The 20,069-nt window shown below is 37.8% G+C and overlaps 1 protein-coding gene across 1 annotated transcript in view; it reads left to right on the top strand.

Moving 5' to 3' along the window:
• Positions 1-20,069, top strand: part of GLIS3 (GLIS family zinc finger 3) — a 295,204-nt gene that overhangs the window by 180,136 nt on the left and 94,999 nt on the right. Inside the window, exons 3-4 of the mRNA XM_014795446.2 lie at positions 13,619-13,780; positions 18,100-18,210. Coding sequence (XP_014650932.2) covers positions 13,619-13,780; positions 18,100-18,210 — 273 coding nt within the window. The remainder of the gene's footprint in view (positions 1-13,618; positions 13,781-18,099; positions 18,211-20,069) is intronic.

The following is a 20,069-nucleotide window of genomic DNA, read 5'->3' as shown; positions in this document are numbered from 1 at the left end:
TTCACAAATATTTTTGTTCTCCAGACCTGAGGGTCTGTTCTTTAAGTTCTACTCATCTTTTATTATTCCCCATTGTTTGTTAGAAAAAGCACTGTTTATATGAGTATACAAAAGAGAAAGGAAGAAAGAAAGGGCGGCAGGGAGAGAAAGAAAGTATTTTAATACAAATAACTTGCATTTTAATATATAATAACTCATTGTCCATTATTCAGCAAAGCTGTGTTGGGAGCTTATTGTACACACTAGTGCATCATGAAAAGGGCCAACCTGGTGCCTGTCCTGAAGGAGCTCACATGCTGTGAGGATGTTATAAGGGCATATACATGGGAGACTAAACCTAAGCTTGGGGACAGAGAATGCTTTCCTGAAAAAGGCTAAGCTCTAAAAGATGAGGAGGATTTAACCAGGCAAATAGGAAAAAAACATTTTTCCAAGCAAAAGAAAATAGCATGTGCAAATGCCCTGAGGTGAGAAAGGGCATGGCACCTTTGAGGAATTGAAAGGACCAGTGTGGCTGAAGCTGATGGAGTGAGAGGAAAGGAGGGAGAGGTGAGGATGAGGTTGGAGAAGTAAATAGGAACCAGATCAAGCAAGAGACCTTATAAGCCATGGCTAGGCTTTGGTCTTTATTCAAAAACAAATGAGAAACCTTTGAAGAATTTGACACACGGAAGTGACATGATTGGATTTCTAATTTTCATAAAATAACTCTGGCAGCAGTGTGAAGACTAGATGGTGGGTGGGGGCAAGAGTGGATGGGAGAGACCCATTAGGAGATTACTGAAGTAAAGCAGGTGGGCGAGGATGGTGTCTTAGACTAGAGGAGGTCAGATGTTGATAGAAAGAAGTAGACATGTTTGAGACGTACTTCTGAAGACTTGACATTATATGGATGTGTGAGAGAGGGAGATGTCAAGGATTACTTCCAGACTCTGGGCCTACACTGCTGGGTGAATAGAAAACAGGGAGTGAAGACTCTCTTTTGGGGAAAAGGTCATTGTTAAATGTTGGAATATTTACTTTGAGGTACCTGTGAACCATCACTATAGAGATATTGAATACGCATTGGGGCCTGGAGCTCAGAGGAGACGTCTAGGCCAAGTTTAACAATTGACAACCATGTGCCTTCTGATGTGATACAGGTTGGATTCTTATATCCAACAAAGGGAAATAGTAAAATAAACTGTTTTCCTCTTTCTTGAGGAATTTTGCTTCAAATACTGTTAGAAGTGCTACAAAAAATATTTAGGCAAATAATCAACCATTTTTCAAAAAAACATTTATCGAGTACCTAATATATATTAGGCATCTATTAGATTATGGGAACTTGTAAAACATCTTTCTTTTCTCTGTAAGTAAAATTATTTTGCAGAAAGACAGAGCCAAGTATGCATCTAAGAAGGACCAAGTTTCGTCACCATTGGTAAATTGGCAGTAAATTCAGGGACCCCTTCATTTGATGAAATGAGCAGGGTTCATGCTGTAAGGTGTTTCATTGTTGGGCTGAATATGCAACGTTGAAGCCCTTCTAGAATACTCAGGCTGACTATGCCAGGTCTCACTTTGCATTTGTTTTTCAGCAGCCCAAACATCTGAGTGACTTACAGATGAATATGTCATTTTTTTTTAAATTTGAGAATTACAGTTAGCAAACAAGAAGATTATTCCAAGAACATAAGGCTCACAATACTTTTCAGTCGTTATTAGTGGCTGCACACTACGCTCAGACTTTGGTGAGAATGATTGGTATAATTTAGGATAGTTGACCCTATTCACTATAGCAAACTTAAACTACTAATATTTTTCACTTCGTAAAGAAACGAAAGAAAAAGGGCATTTGGATTCCTTCCAAGACACATTTCTTTCTTTATCTCTCTGACTTCTTGAGAAGTAACATTCCTTTGGAGTTGCATGGAGGAAATACTTGGTGAAATAATGGAGCCAGGGGGCCGGCCCTATAGCTCAGCGGTTAAGTGCATGCGCTCGGCTACTGGCGGCCCGGGTTCGGATCCCGGGCGTGCACCGACGCACCGCTTCTCCAGCCATGCTGAGGCCGTGTCGCACATACAGCAACTAGAAGGATGTGCAACTATGACATACAACTGTCTACTGGGGCTTTGGGGAAAAAAAGGAGGAGGATTGGCAATAGATGTTAGCTCAGAGCCAGTCTTCCTCAGCAAAAAGAGGAGTATGAGCATGGATGTTAGCTCAGGGCTCATCTTCCTCTCACACACACAAAAAAAATAAAAAATAATGGAGCCAGAAGGCCATGATTCTAGTTGTGGCTTTGCCGCTTTCTAGCTCTGTGACTTTGACAAGTCACTTAACCTCTCTAGGCCTCACTTCCCTTCATTTGTAAAATAGGGATAATAACTAGATAATCTGAATACATAAATGATGATGATAATAGTGGCTAACTTTTATTGAGAATTTACTGTGTGCTAAGTACTTTCATGTCAGGATTGTTCACTCTCTAAGATGGTCAAAGATAAAGAAAAAAACGTATCTTAGAAACAACATATTTTACTAATTTTTGTTATTTCTTTGGAGAATAAGAAACAATAGTAGTTTAAATTCAATGAAAAGGCCAACTACTCTAAATAATAGACCAATATTCTCATAAACTAAAACATCTGAGATGATCCACATCCACCCCAACTTGACAATTTTAGGTAGAACTTTATGTAGACCTGTTATTCTTATGATATATGGAGTCAAGTTCCAGAGAGAGGGGGTAGAAGTTGCATTAGGTAGAATAGTCAAGAGGGTTGAGATTACAATTCTTAGCCAAAGTATTTTCTTAAGAATTATAGGGATCAAACTCCGTGCATGCATGCAGTGATTGAATATCTTGTGGGTCTCAAAACCTAAAAGATCATAATTGGAAAGGGTTAATGGATTTAATGACAGTTTCTTGCCCATGAGTGAACCATAGGCATATAGGAAGAAGGGGCAAGATGTGAGAGTGATTTTCTCCACAGCCAAGAAGGAAAAGGGCTCAGAGGTGGGATAGGTAGTTTAAAATCAGAACAAGGAAAGAGAAGAGCAAATGGAAGGAATGGAAGGTCTTCAAAACACCTGCTCCGTGCCAGTCAGGCATGTGATGGGAAAGTCAACCAGAAAAGGTCAGCTGTGAAAGAAAGAAAACTGGAGGTGATGCATTTTGGAAGCAAGCAAGTGAGTGGTTTTGATGAACTAGTGTGGGTTGTCACAAAAGATTGTCAATCCTAGGACGGTGGAGCTGCCATGAGGCATCACTCTGAGCTCACACCTTTGTAATGGCTGCCAGGGCCAATGCAGGGTTTGAGTTCCATTATTTTCATATCTGCTTCTTTTTTTAAGCAGCCAGTCGCAGATAACTTTTAGCAAGTACAGAATTTATATTTAAGCAATGCATAATGAAAATCGACAGCTTTTTGTTGAGAAAAGCACAGTGTCAGGAAAATATCCTTGCCACTCTCTTTCCCCCTGTCACAGTGGTGGAAATTTTACATTTGGAAGTGAAAAGGCTTAAGATATAATTTTTTAATCCCATCTTTCCTGCCCACTTGCATCTCTTCCAAAGCTTGTCAGGGCCAGATCTGGAATAGTAAGAGCCATTAAAAATTTGGCATCTTGCACTCTGTTTTTTGGAATAAACTCAGTGTGGGCCAATTTATGGTAAATTATTCTCTTCGTGTGTGAATTTCCTTTTCTCTCTTGGCAAATTCCTGCTTGTCTCTACACTCCTGCACACAGATCTCAAACACACACATTTATTACAGAATCTGTGTGGGATATGTGTGCAAGTGTTAAAGTGTGTGCCCATGGCTGTACCCACAATTGCATATGCACATATTTGCACCTGTGTGCCTATATGATAGCAAATTGACTTAAACAGTTTGTCTTGGAGGTTTGTGTTGCTGTATGTATGTTAGCATACATTCTGTTGCAACCCGCAAACAGTTTCTCAGTCAAGAGATGACAGAATTCAGCGATCATTTTGGGAAACACCATAGTAAATAAATATATTGCTTAGTTCTGTTAAACCAAGCATGCCAATTCTTAATAAAACCTAAGACAAGCAGTGGCGTTTCTCATCTTCGCAGTCAAAGACAATTACCGGGCAGCTAGTCCACTGCCAACGGGAAAGGCAGAGCCAAGGTCTTGCTACAGCTCCTGTGCTCCAAACACAGAAGGCTCTGGAGCTAGGTGCGATTATAACCTGGGATTATGTGGAATGGTAATATCTGACTCCCATTCAGAAGAGTTGGCTATAAGATGATGGGCAGAGGCATGGCATCATGGGAAATTGCTTGAACTGCTCCTTGGGGATGTTTGACTCAGGGCAATTCAGGGCGAGGTCCCAAAGATCTTTTCTCTTTGCATGAGAAGCTCTGATGAGAGGCTCTTTCCTGGCATATTTAAGAACATATTAGCTCGGCTTTTAAAGGGCACTTTAAAACAGTTTCTTTTCCTTTATGTATGAAAAAGGCACATATTTATGTGCCTTGAATTACTGCTAATAATGTGTTTCCAATGGGTCTGTGTCTGTTTAGCTCAAGTTTGGAGAAGGGTGTGGTAGGAAAACAGCTCACTCGCTTCACCAGTATTGCGGCAAATTTCTCAGAACATCAATAAAGCAGTTAATGCATTGCATCCACAAAAAAATACAACCAGATGTTGTTATTAGTATTGTTTCCCCACATGGTTAGACATTAAAATAATTAAATATATATTTTACAGTAGTTCTATAGAACATTAAAATCCAGCAAAACCCATAAATGTATTTTATACCTTTTTCGATGTTGACCATTTGATGTCATCATGAGCGGTAACTGGCCCTGCCTAATTAAAAGGCCTTAATGAGCTTACTACACAAGGAAGTCTAGGAAATCAATACGGTTTTTTACAAAGAGTTCGCTCTCTCCATTTTGTTTACCATTTATTTAGCAAATAATCCGTGGTCACTTGAGTGTATGCCAAGCACTGAACCCAGTGCTGGCAATAAAAAGATTAATAAAACTCAGACCCTTATCCTCATAAAGCTCACAGCCTACTGGGGGAGACAAACAATGCAATTAGTGTACCTCCATGCGTTAGCGGCGTGGTGGGCAAGGCATGGTGGGCGTGTGAGGAGTGACCCATTGTGCCTTGGAAAGCATACAGGGAGGCGTCACAGAGGGGGGACACCAAGCTAAAGAGTCAGTAGGTTGTCACTAGGTACAGGGAGTAGCACATGCAGAGGCACAGAGGCAAAAAGGAATGTGCTGCTTAATTAGGGAACTGCCGCTGGAATGGCCCAGAGCCCAGGTGGGAAAGGTGGGAGGACAGAGAGGAGAGGACAGGCCTGACCACGTGTATTTGCTAAGCCCTTCTTGACCTATAGTCTCTGTTTCTGTTTTTCTGTTTCCCATTTCCTTCTGCTTTACTTAGTTCTCTTTTACTTCATCTATCCTTATCTGTCTTCTGAAGCTTGAGAGACTTTTTAGAGAAACTGGAGTTTTAGAGAACGTTTCTGACATTTTTTAAAAATGCGAAAAATAATGCCTAAAATCCAAAGGATGATTCCTCCAACTTGTGTCAGTTTCCTCACCTTTAGTATATAGAAAATAATGTGGGAGTGTTGGAGCAGGCTGGATCAGATTCCAAATTTATTCTGGGTGTATACCTATCTCCTGGAATGTTCTATGAATGCAGGAAAGGTAGGGTTGAGAAGTTTCTTTTGTATCGTCTGCAGAGCCTAATAAAGTGCTGAATGTGCAAGAAACTCAATATGTGCACAGTCCCTCTGTGGAGCAGGGACTTGGTCACTTGGCATATAGACTGGTACTTAAAGAATTTGAAAAATTTTCTTTAATATAGAGTAGCAGAACATCTGAAAGTTGCCTTTGTATGTATGCTTTATATATACTTCATGGAAGTATTGTGCTTATGTTGATATATTTACATGGAAATGTATCTGGCTGTGGGGTGGTGAGAAACACAGGTACACAGAAAATTAAATAGTTTGGTTGATTTTAGGTATATTTATGCAGGGCCAATCATGTAGTCTTAAATATATTTGCTCTATTGGCTCATAATCAAAGTGCATTACTGAGGTCTGACTGTGAGCCTCTGAAGTATACATGCTCTAGTGGATATATATTTGCAGATTGCATGAAATCAATGCTAGTAAACAACAACAATAAAAACCAGGCAACTAACTTATTGTTATGTTTAAACAACCCCAGACAACCAGTTTTTCATTATTTACCCGCTCACAGAAATAATTATTTGCTTGGAATTGTAGTTTTCTGACATTGTATTGACACAACATGAATAATATATGATACCTTATATTTGTTGAATAACTGGAGAGGGTCATATGATATGTCTTAAATATCAGTGTTGCGCTGTGGAGTATTCCTTTTCCAGTTGTGAATATAATGCCCATGATGAGATTCCATTTGTCCCCAGCTCCTTTCAATTGTTATAAACCAGACACTTGATAATTTCCATAAAAATTTAATATGGTTCAAATGTTGGCACAGAAATAACATATTTCTCTCTACATTGTCATGTGGCTTCTCTAAAACATTTTTTCCATTTTAGTTTTGTGAGTTGCACCCTCATTTATTTTGCCACCTCATTTAGAGTACCCTTTTAAGGAGCAACTGCTACCCCTAACCCAAAATGTTAAAAAGCAACTAATTGCCTTAAACCAATAAGAAACGCATACATACTGCCCATTTAGGTAACCTTTGTTTTATACAGATTTCTTAATCAAAAACAAGAAGCACAACAAGCCAGGAAGTTGTATTTATGAGCTAGTTAATAGATTCATTTTGTACACCAGAATAACAAGGAAAAACTTAGTAACTGGGATCTCTTTATTACGGTTTAGGAAAACATTACAGGAAGAGTTTTATATTAATTCTACAAAATTTTTAATAGTTCCAGGCAATCTGGATAAATGAGTACTGTGGGCCACTTCAAAATACCAGATGAGTGGCATGCACTGAAGTGGCTGACTCATTGAGGCCAAAGTGTCATAGTCTCTTCCCCTCTCCAGCTGCCCCAGCCAAACCGAGGGGCAGGGAAACTTGGAAGGTTGTCGTGGGAAATGCAAATCCAAATCTATTTAGATACTTGGAACCTTTGGAAAGTCAGGGTACACTAGGGTGCACTGATTTCCCTGAAGTTAAGAGAACTCTCACATTAACCAAGGGTAACCCTACCATGACTTTAAATAATTTTCCAATGAGTCCACTATTTCTCTGGGTAGAACCTTTGAAATACTATTATAAAATCAGATATTACCTTTTTGCAACCAAAAGGAGACATAGAAACTCGTGTTCTGTGGGTACCTTGCTCCGTTATGGAAAAGAGTGTGATTAGACTGAAAACATGAGTAAAATCACAAAGCGAGAACGTGCAGCAGCATCTTCTCCATCCTCGCTGGGGAATTAGTGGTCTGAATGAAGCATGGAGAGGAAGGAATTCCGTATCAGTGTAATGAATTCATGAACTAGGTACTTTTTAAAAGCCTCAAAACATTTGAATTATTTTCTTTTTCTCCCTTTCTGTAACACTTTCTATAAACTGATGTGGTAAATATTGAGATGTGCTGGAGCATCCAGTCCTAGTAGGAATGCACTGGGAACAGAAATCACAGGGTGGCACGAGGCGAGCCATATGTCCCAATGCGAATGAGCCTGAAGGAGGAACAAAATCATATGCCCAGTGTGCTCTACAGTCTCTCTCTGTTGATTCTTTGTCCCTTTTTTTCCTGACATTTCTTCTGCTTTTTTTTTTTTCTTTTCCAGACAACACTTTCTGTTATCTTCCCAACCTAAATTTTAAAATTAGATTTTACTCTTCTACACTTTTAAGGACAAAGCTGCCACAGTTTGGTTCATCAAAAGAAAGTCTTTTTAAAAAATTCTTTTATTCTTGCTCTTGTTCTTTTGTTTATTTTATCTCTCTCTTTTTTTTAAATCCCATTAAACTGTACAGTTTCAACCTGAGGGTAGTTTAGTGATCCCTAGTACCTTACTTCTCGAAGTGTAATCTTTGTACACTCAACTAAATTTAGAAGTATCACCTAGAAGACTGTAGAAATGCAGACTCTCAGGCCCCACTTCACGCCTAATGAATCAGAATCTACATTTTAACAAGATGCCCGGGTGACTGATGAGCACATAAAACTGGGAAGCACTTTAGAAGGTAACTTCTAAATCCCAGCTGAATCCATGGGTCAGATTCCTCACTTCTTCTCAGGTGTGTGAGGTGGCCCTTGGCCCTCGGCTGTGCCTTTGTCCCTCTCTTTCTGAGTTATAGGAGAGGCAATCTTTCATTTACACCTTTTGCAGGTACAGGATGTCCATGATTCAAGTGGACTTGAACTCTTGGGCCTGTTGTGGAAGTCACCTTGACTGTTTCCCCGGCATTAGAAATATTTGCTGACCTTTCTGCCAATGCCTTTCATCCCTGTTGTCTTTGGGCTATAGTGGAAGGTGTAAACTAGCATATAATTTCATCAGTCAATTCCTGGCACTGCCCAGCATTTCACAGCATCAGCCATCACTAATTGGATTAATTGGTCTTGACTGATGAAATTGTAAAAGCGTATACCTCCAAGAGTCGTAAACACTGAGCCTTAATTGAAATCAAATGTATATTTTTAAAGAGCATGTCCAGCATCATAGACTCCTTTCTGTTTGGGTTTTGTTGACATTAGTGATGGTATAGAAACCTGATCAGCAAAGGTTTGCTGTTATTACTGCTTTGAATATGAACTTGTGCTTCTCAGCACTCTGAGTAGCTGATTAGGGGAGGGAGTAATATTCTGCTTGATTATTGGTTACACATATGGAATAAATCCTATTTTAATGGTGTCTAATGAGCCTTTCATTTTCAGAACCTTACACAAAAGCCTCTAATAGAAAGGGAAAGTAATATTTCAAAGGTCATCTTAATGCCACTTAATGTCAACAATCCATAATCAAGCCAATATATATAGATGGTAATTACAGTCCAGTTGTGATCCTTTAAATATGAAATAATCTCTGAAATTAACCAAGTAGTGCAAGCTAAGATTCTCTGGGTTTGAGGCAACTTATACTTTTTAATTAAAGTTTGTTACTTGAAAACAGCCTCAGAGTTAAAGAGATTTTTCTTGGAGTGAGGCTTCATGCAATGCAGTATTTTCAAAACCCATGAGATTTAAAGTTCTGTCACTTACAGTTTCATGCATTGTTCTCATATGTATTTGTAAAGCCACTGACATGTGCAAATGGAAAACGATGGCTCCCCTTCAGTGCTTTTTCTCAACAGGGCATATAATGGGCTCTAGAAATGTGGGATGTTTTGTTGGTCAGGAGGCCACTAAGGGAACTTGTAGGCATACTTATTTCAGAACCAGATGTCTACCTGGCAGCAGATTAAAAAGTTGAGAGTTTAAAGAATCTCTAATATGAGATTGGCATTCTGGGATTTTGTCCCATTTGCTGTGCGAATGGAGATAATCCTGCCCCACATTGGAATGAAGATATTCCTTTTCAGTCCAAGGTTTCTGCTAGTCTATATGACTCTTGTCCCAGTTAGAAATGGGTGAATTCTGCAAGACACTTTACTTCTGTCAGGAGATTTTCATAAGAAAATCACAGAGGTTACAATATGATTGGCATTGTTGAACTCACAGGCTCACCCTGTAGCATCAGAATCTCCTGGAAGCTTGTTAACACTCAGATGGCTGGGCCCCCACCCCCGGAGTTCTGTTCTGTAAGTATGAGGTGAGGCCAGAGAAGGTGTATTTCTGACAAGTTCCCAGGGCATGCTGATGTTGCTAGTCCGGCACCACACCTTTGACAATCACTGCTCAAGGTTCTTCAGTATATGACCTCCCCAGCCATGCACATTGACCTTGCTTCCATCATCCTATGAGTAAACTTTGAGTTTTATTCATCTTGTTCCTCCCAATGCCTACCACATAGTGCCATCCTCATAGGGCTTACTCAATATTTGTTGGGAAAAAAAAAAAAAAGACTGCTGTTTAGATTAAATTACTCACATACGCCAGACCCACCATCACTCTATCCCACACTACTGTCCTGTGTTTGTCTCTTTAGTGTTCTGTTTTTCCTCCTTCTGCTACCTTATGGGATTCTGAGAGTTTGTTTATTTGTTATTTTTCTCTCATCTTCCCATATATGGCCTATGTTTGAACTACGGGCAACCTCAGGCCTGGTAATCCAGTTGTGTGTCACTGGGTCTTAGGTTTCTGGTTCCACAGGCAGTCCAGGAAGAAGAGGACCTGAGACTAGGATATTATTCAGTTTTTGTGTAGAGGCTGGTTAGTGGCAGTGACACAAGCAATGATGTGACAGTTTGGACCTTAGATCTCAGGATAGACCTTGCACTTTAGGAACCTCCATGAGAAAGAATTTGGCCAACCCAAGGAAACTCTCCTCCTGTGGTCCCTGCTTCCCTAGGTTTAGATGTTCATTTACAAGTTGAGACTCGCTCATTAAAGGTTTGAAAAACATTAAAAAAATAAGAAGAAGGAAAAAAGGCACCCATTTGCCCAAACACCCAAGCCATTCAGTTTTGGTGTATTTTGTAACATTCGTTTGTAGTTCTACCTAAATGTTAGTTTATTTTTAATGCATTTGCATTTAATTGAACATATAAATCCAGGGGTAAAATTGCCAGAGGGAGAGGAAATCCTTGTGTTGAATTACAGAGTTATTCCCATAATGAATTATAATGATTCATTACAAAATTGGTTGCTTTCAAGTTTCATCCAGACACCATTAGGGAAATGAACAGCACCTCCTTCCTCTTGTAGAATTGTTAGTGTGGCAAGTTCAGTCAGGTGTGGCACCCTGTATACACCTATGATGGATTGGGTGTTAGGCCCCCTACTGAGCCATTTGTCAGTTCTTCAGTGCCTGATTTTACTGGTCTTGGGTTCATGGTTTCTTCAAGTGAATTTCTTCAACAAGAGTGAGTGGGTGGTGTACATTATGAGCCCCTGAATACATGAAATTGCCTTTCTCCTGCCTTTATTCGTATAATAGTGGGATCAAACTCCTTCACTGTTAATCTTTTCCCCTGAAAATACTATAAGGCTAGTGACAGTACTACAAATACTTTTGTCTTCTGGCCTTTCTTATTACAGAGGAAACATATGATAATAGCTAAATTTTCGTGATTTCACAGATAATCTTTTTGTTTTCATTTTCAGTCTGGGTGCTCATATGTTCCTCCATCTTTGCTATTTAAAAATGGTCAGGATGTCCTGAGATGTAGTTCACTTTTCATGATTTGCTTGAAATGCAGCAAGCCCTTTGGTTTTTGATCATTGCTTCTATTAACAGTAATAATAGCAATTAGTTGACTTTAACTGGACATTTATGTGGACCTTTAACTGTAGAGACCTTGGAAACACTCTAATCTACATCCAGTTTATGTCAGATCAAGTGGACAGCTTGAATTAGTTCTACGACATGTCTGGGATCCCTCTAATTACTCTGTGATAAATCCAGGGTTCTGTCTGGTACTCACAGAAACCTCATAAATCTATTCTAAAGTGGTTCTCTACTCCTGTGTTGGTGTCAAAACAATGCAGCCTTCTCTCTGACCAAGATCTGAGGTGACTGTAGAAGGGAGTGTATTCTGGGGCCTACCCAGGTCTGGGTATGCACCCCTAGAGCTGGCCCCAGAATGGTGTCCACCCTACAAAAGAGTCTTGCTAGGAACTAGGCTACAGGCTTGTGTGTCCAAAACCACAAGCTCGTTTCAGACCTAAGTGTGGTCCACCAGGTGATTCCAAGTCAAATAAACTGAGCTCCAGTGGCTTGCTCTGAGTTGTCATTGAGATAGAACCTTCAAAACAGAGGTAGGATCAGCAGAGGCCTCTTAGCTATGAATTGGGGGTTAACTTTGAGCCCCTTAATACTCAGATTTGAGAACCACTTGAAAACCTGTGGAAATAAGCCACTTAACTCCTCTCTCCCTCTAGCGATGTAGCATTGTATGCCTTTCACTCTGTTGAAAAAGTAATTGGCTTCGTCAGCAATCATCTTCTGTTCAGGCTAAATTTATTTTTATGTGAAATAAAAATCAGGAAAACACCAAAATTATTTTAAGCAAAATATCAAAATTGAAATAAACCAACATATGTCTGTGAAACATGTATAACTCTCAATCAAAAATATGTGCAACTTTCATAAATTTCTTAAAATACTCCAGCATGCAAAATCTGGACAACTTAAATAGATGGAGTTATGACATGTTTGATTATTCTTTCTCCTTAGTTCATCCTTTCCTTAAAGATGAAAATTCAGATAACTAAAACCTAACCAGCTCTGGATCATCCATTCGTGAACAATGTACTCCATCATCTATTGTAATAAGCAAGAGAACCGAGGAGTTTTATAAAATTTCTTGCAGTAAAGTTATACCCACTAACTTTGAATGGAAACCATCTTGAATTTACCTTCTTTACTTATATTCTCTCCTCCCTCCCTCCCCCCCACACACATTTCTCTCTAAGAAGCAAGGTTTCTTAATTGCTTTAAACATATTTTGCTTTGTTCTGGTTAGTTTTTCTATATTTCTAAATTTCTCTTGCAGTGAGAACTCAAATGGAATTAAAACTGTCTAAGTGACATAAATATTCTGAGGCTTAGCACCAAAGAGAGAGTTAAAGGATAAATGCCCATCTCACATTTATGCTTCATTTATAGGCTTTCTCTAACACATTTTCTTTATTAGATTGTCACTTCAAGGATTGGAGTCACTTTGACCCGCTAATGGTAGCTGATATTTCGTCCATGGAAGACGTGAAGTAAATATTACCATCAATAAATATTGACAAAACAATGAAGCATTTCTTGAAATCTTCAGCCTTTCATTTTCAATTCTTGTCTTCATGAACTAGGTAACAAAATTCCTTTAAAAAATAAAAATAAATAAAACTATCACTATACTTGGAAAATGATTTAGCATTAAATGAATGATCTTCCAGGACGTTTTTAAAAGCATGTTAAAAAACTTTATCTCATTAGACTTGGCATCACCCTATATGTTAACAAGATCACTTTTTTGGCAGTTGCAAAACCCCTTAAAATGTACTTAAGGAAGTTTATGGTCATAATGATTCAGCGGACATGTCTTTTTCATCTCAAGCTCTTGTATCTGCAGTTCACCTTTTTTCTCATACATCACTCTGATTTTTCTTGTTAGTTTATTAGTTGTGAAAAGTTTCTTCCTTCCTGGTTCCTTCAATTTAGACCACTTTGGAAATGGAAAAGTGTGTTAATTTTTTAATAAATCTTTAAGACATGCATTACTGTATTTTTATTAACTGAGCCAGATGGCTCACAGCAAATTTTCTCTGTCATAAGTAATCACAGAAATCAGTTTGGGACCCAAATCTGGTAGGGAAAGTGGCATGTATATTCAGTGGAAAAATAAACAGTTCATATAAACATATGGATATTTTTAGAAGTAATATTTGTTACTGTTTGGATTTCATTTTATTTTTTTGTTTTAGGCCAATTACAAACTAAGGACATTTTTTTTTCCCTCTTCCCCAGACCCAAACATTCAAGGTCCTTCTCAACAACCCAAAATTGTTTTCTTTCTGCAGTTTGAAGGTTGCAAGAAGGCCTTTTCAAGGCTTGAAAATCTCAAGATTCACTTGCGGAGCCACACGGGCGAAAAGCCGTATTTGTGCCAGCATCCGGGCTGTCAGAAGGCGTTCAGTAACTCCAGCGACCGTGCCAAGCACCAGAGGACACATCTGGACACTGTAAGAATGGCAGGAGCTTTCTAACCTCCAGCCCGAAGCCTTGGCTTGAGGAAGTGCCCATTTGATAGTGGGATGGTGAAGGTGTTTGCTTCATAGTCTGCAGGTTATAGGGACAAAGCCAAGGGCTCCAGTGGAACCTGGTGAATGGCCAGAAGGGGCCCTGTTTGGCTCTTTCCTCATTTTTCTGTAGTCACAAGTTATCCTAAATATTACAACTGCCTGGGACAAAGAGGTTCCTTGGTTACCTCTGTGTACCAAGCAAAGGCAGTTTAGGGGCCATCAAATAGTAGACTTTAGTACAGAGGATGAGCACTAGAGATTGGGTGTTAAAATAAGTGTTCAAATATCAAGATACACTAAAATAGAAAATATATACTTTGCTAGAAATAGCAAGCAATTTTTTTCTTACCCCGCTTCTTTTCTTCTTGACATAAGAACTTTGAGGCTGGCGTGGTTTTTGAGAGTGAATCTGGCCTTTTGCTTTAGAAACCACCTGGTATTTTAATCTTCAGACGATCTGAAAAGAATCAGCAAATCTTTCCCCAGGGTTCAGTTTCATCACGGTTCCTGTGTGTCAACAGCCACATATCCATTGACATAAACCCTGTGAGAACAATTGATTTTCACTGTTATACCTTAACTCTCTGAATGCTGCAACATTTTTCTCCTTTGCAAATGCCTTTTCTACAACTCTGTCTTTTATTTTCTCAATTATGTTGATTGTCCTCTTTTGCATTTCTCAGATTTTGATGCCATTTTTCTTACATGAGGCCAGGTAGACTCTTTGTAATTTCACTTACTTAACAAAGCTATCAGGATAAATGTATTATACACATCACAGATCTCTTATTCCACGTTCTTGCAAGTAATATATTCATGACAGTACTTTTTCAGTGTTAACAGTCTGATGTCTATTATTAAACTACACCAGAATCTGAATTTTGAAAAGATACTGTTATTTCTACACACCTTCTCATACATATTTAAGATTCTTCTGATGTTATAGTTGACATATTTATTAAATTTTATATTAGTCTCTATTAGTCATATTGATAGAAGTCATTTTAGCTATATGTCACATAACCTTTTAAGTAGAATTATCTCCCTAATATACGTAAATGTGATGGTTTGCCTAGTAAATATCTGAAATATAGTTAGAATAATATAGGCATAAGATGGACCCTTTCTGCTCTAACTGAATTGAATTCAGTGATTTTAGGACTAACAGAATAGAATATTAAATGAATAAATTAGGTGAATAGCAGCATTTTTTAAAGGTAGAAATAGGAAAAAAAGAATAAATTATGTTAAAATGCCCTATTTTGTATGTCTAAAATGGTCTTGGTAGAATCCAATAAATTTTCCAATTTGTTATTAAACTTTATCATGGAAGAATGAACATTCATGAGACAAGATTGTCTTGAGAAATTGCTTCTACTCTAGCTAGTTATCTGTAGTTTGAAAGAACTATTGTGAGGCTAAGTGTTATGGTTCTACAATACCCTTCTTTGCTTGGAGCTTATTTTAGCTAATCAAACTAAGAACATTTTCTAAAATCATTTGGGAATTAAAAAAATATATATCCCTTTTTAAAATTTTTGAGGAAAGCTACCTAGATAATAATTTGATGATTCAGTTCAATACAGTAACTTTTAAAACTCAGCTATTTTTATTTTTTTTAATTAGTTCTTTATTAAATCTTTTAAAACCATCATTTTCTATTTAAGATCCAAACTATCTCCTGTTCAGATTTTTATTGCATTTAACAAATTAGTGAGCTCTTTTAAAATCATATAGAAATTAAACATTTGCTTTGGAAAGCAAACTGTAGTTGCTTGAAGAATTTATTATTTAAATTTAGGTTCCTATTCCCTTTCATTAAGCACTCTTTATGCTAATGGTGTCAGAATTTTGGATAAATTATCTTTCTTCAACTAAATGGATTCTTTACTTATAGGAAAATGGTTTTCCCATAAAGATTACTGAGTTCATAATTCTAACCCTGAAAAGTTTTATTAATTCATTTCTTTATTAGCATCTTAATATCTAAACAGGGGAAATATTTTTATAGTACCAATGGAAAATATTGAAAAATATAGTTTGATGAAGTGTACCATGCCATTTAAAGCTTAGGTAATCTGAGATAAAATGACCAGTGCAGCAGTACTACTTAGACCCGCCCCTGACATTGCTATTTTGGCACACCGATCCCAGGTGGCTGACAGCAGGGAGAGAGTGAAGGCCAGCTGGGAGGAATGGTGAGTATTCAAGCTTTCTTCAAGAACATCTCAAAATCAAATACAAAATGAAAATATCCATTTCTTATCTTTCCAATCCAAATAATAGTGACCATGGTAGTAATAATGGCATCGATTTATATAACATGTTAATATTCCCAAAGTATTTTTACATGCAACATCTCCTCTAAATGCTCAAAACCTGAGCTTCTGTGGTCACAACATGCCTGGCAATAAAGATATTAGCTAGTTGCTCCCCTAAAGCCAGGGCAGGATTGGGAAGATGAGGGCAAGAAAGCCATGTGAACCCAGAAAAGATTCCCGGGTTAAAGAAAACCTTTGCTTACCCAATGGAAACTCATTGGCAAGTGACTTCAGCCCATAATTGGCTTACTGTTTTGCAAAAACTGCGAGATATTCAGAGCCTGATTCATCCATTGTTTATTGTTAGGTCCCTAATATGTAACACAGTGCCCAGCACGTTATGGAAGCGTAAGAGCTATTGGGTGATTCAATCAATCAATCAATCGTCAGTCAATGAACAAACACATCAGAAAATCAAACTGAGAATTCAAACTGGGAGTGTCTAACTAAATTACTATATATATTCATGACCTTACCTTGTTCTTGGAATAAAAAATGGCAAAAAAACAGCCGTGAATCATAAATATGGCTTCCAGCAGAGCAGATAATATACTCCACATACATGTTGGCACACAAAATGACAAGCATGCACATGAAAACAAGAGCAAAATAAACAGAAAAAAATCTGAAATTTTTTTTTTTTTTTTTGGTCAATAGGATAGCAGGTTTCTAAAGCAAAAATTCTGTTTTAGAGACAGCTTCAGTTCTCTTCTTTACATTTTACCTCAGGTAAGCACAGCTCTAATATCTACCGGATAAGATACTATCTAGATGAGTGACTGTTAATATATCTTATAAACACACTTAATCCCGTGATTATTTTTTTTAGTTCTTAGAACAAGCAGAAGGTTTTGATTTATTTCACAGCTTAAAAGCCATATTTTCTGGGATGGCCCAGTGGCATAGTGGTTAAGTTCGAGCGCTCTGCTTCGGCGGCCTGGGGTTCACAGATTCGGATCCCAAGCGTGGACCTACACACCACTCATCAAGCCGTGGTGTGGCAATGTCCCACATACAAAATAGAGGAAGATTGGCACAGATGTTAGCTCAGCGACAATCTTCCTCACCAAAAAAAAAAAAAAGCCACTCTCTCAAACTCTTGCTATGAATTTTGTTGTTACAGTAAGAATAGGTGCTAAAATGTGAATTGATGTGTAGTGCTCTCAGTCATTCATTCATTCCTAATTATTATACACCAATCACCAGGGATACAAAAATAAAAAAGATTCTAGACTCAGCCTTTGGCTCTACACCTCATGTCTTTCAGGAGCATGGGAGAATTGGAGTGGCCAAAACCTGTGTTCTCATCATGCTCAGCCAAGGGCTTATTCACATCACCCAGGCTTAGCACCAGGACTCTTCTACAACTAATAATGTTAATGTTTCTCTGGCTGATTTTTCATGTGTCTCTTGTTTGAAACCTATGGTCTCTTACTCACTTTCCACTAATTTTTGCTTTTAATTCTCTCCCTCTCTCTTTCTGAATCAGCGTTCTTCTGAAACATTCCCAGTCTTTCCCGGACTTTTCTACAGCTTCTTTATACTTGAACTCTTAAAGAATATGTGTTTCCTAGTTTCTGACAGTACCAAAGATTGTTTTCAGGGGAACATAACTGTAAGTATAACTGGAGATGCTTATTAATAATTTTCACATTAAAAAATGCCACAAGAGGTGTCGTGGTAAGAGTGCACTTTATAGCAGTCTCTTAAAAACCATCAAAGATAGGCCATCTCTTTGTTTCTTGAAAGTTTACTCTCCCCTTTGCCTTGATGCAAACTTACTGAGATTTCTAATTAAAATGCATGAATATTACCCAGCATTTCATATCAGTCACTTGGTAATAGTTCATGCTCTCAAGTCAGTAGTCTTTGAGCAAACCTTCCCCAGTTACCTTTATGATTTAACCACAGCTGTTTCTTTCTTTCTTTCTTATTTAGAAACCTTACGCTTGTCAAATTCCAGGATGCACCAAACGCTACACAGACCCAAGTTCCCTAAGAAAGCATGTGAAGGCACATTCTTCCAAAGATCAACAAGCAAGGAAAAAGGTAATTTTAAAAAAGGATTTATCCAGCCAGGCAAAGGACATTTAAATTCCTCTTGCAGTACTGGGAGCTTCTATAGGGCATTGGAATTTCTTGTACCTCTCAAGGTGTAACATGTTTTAGACACTTTGAGGAGAGAAGTCTTCCATGAAGTAATAGCAAGGCTATGGTTTACATAGTTGATATAGCCAGGGATGAATTTCTGGGAAGGTCTTGTGTTACAGGAATTAGAGAAAATTAGTGAAAGTCACCTAAACTGGAAAGTAGAAAAAGGTTTATATGGAAATTAAATCCAAATAGCTAAAGAAAATTGAATTGGGAAAAACAGCACAACAAAAACTCTTTCTGGAGATAAGTGCTTTTTCTTAAAATATCAGTTGGCTAAAATCATTTTAGCTCTGATGAAGAAGGTAGGTGAATCTCTAGGGTAAGTAAGTATTAGAGCATTTCTCCCTTTAAGCTTACAGAAAAATCACGTTTCTTAATAGACACTGTATATGAAAATCTGAGAAAGGAATTCCTTTGACATCAATGAGGGATTAATGCATCTTTCAAAGTTCGTAGAAATCATACTATCTCAAATTTGGAAGAAATGTTCAAGATCAACCAAGCAATCCACCTGACTTCTTCTCTTGGCCTCATAAGATCTCCAGCAAGTGGTTGGCCATACTGTGCCTCAACACCTCAAGAAATCAGGAGCTTACTACCTTTTAAGGCATTTCCTGATAATTTAGATTGTAAATTTTTGGACCAACAAGTATCTTCTCATCATGGCAGAAAACATGTTGAGCTGACCTTGGCTTTTTGAGTGTTTCATTTTTGTTGAGATGGGTACCTGATTCATTTAAGAACCCTTCATGACAAATTTAAGGGAAGTTTAAAAATCAACTTATTTCAAGTGATGAACCCCATGACCATGGTTTCCAGGTCACCGTGGCTTCTAGCTATCTAGAATCTTGCATTCCTTCATGGTTTATAGGGATTTAATACTTTTATGTTAGGAAATGCTGTGTGGTCTTTTTGTTACTTGAACTTTTTCTTCCTTGAGAGGGGTTAGCATAATGCCAGTTGAGGGCTCATATATGGAAAGAATTCGACCTCTTCCCTGTGAGTTAGAAAAATGCCTAGTTAGAAAGATTTTATAGATATTCTTAATTACACACAAACCCACTCTTGTAAGTCAATTGTTAAAATAATTTTTTCTGTGTAAATATAGTTGTCTCTTTAATTGGAATACTAGTAAATTGATAACAGATGATCATTATCAACAGATGATCATTCTATGTGGATTAGATATGTTCTTGTATTTTAGAAGAGCGAAGGAACTAAGTGAATTAGTAATATAAATTAAGTTGTAAGGAGGATGCTTAATATTTTTAAAATAACGCACTATTGTTGCATATTATTAGCTATGTTCAGCAGGATGACTGTCTAATGGTTTTTGTCATTATCTGTGTATATCTTATAAACTTTAAGTAATAAGTTGTGTCTGTTAAAAAAAAAAAATCCCTCTTAATGAGAGGTTTTTTCCCCTAAATTTGACCATTCTCCACCTCTAAGTCATCCTAAATGTGTGAGGGTTTACTGTAGTAGCAAATCTATCATAAGATTGGAGAGCACCTTCATAGAGAGTCACAATTGTCATGGACATGAAAGAATATAAGTCCCATATCTAGACAAATAAGCAACAATATGATATTCAACTTAAGAAGGTAACCCAGATTGACAATAGGTATGGAAACATTATGGGATATTTTCAGGAATTATTAATTAATTGGTTTCTATTGTTCAAACATGGTGTGTTTCACCCTCTCTGTAAAGGAAGAGTAGTTTTGATTGTGTGAAAGATTCTTGAAGCACTA

Source organism: Ceratotherium simum, chromosome 20, assembly GCF_057802395.1.
Source record: "Ceratotherium simum simum isolate JZ-2026a chromosome 20, ASM5780239v1, whole genome shotgun sequence".
Lineage (NCBI taxonomy): Eukaryota > Metazoa > Chordata > Mammalia > Perissodactyla > Rhinocerotidae > Ceratotherium > Ceratotherium simum.
This window is presented reverse-complemented; position numbering and strand designations above follow the sequence as displayed.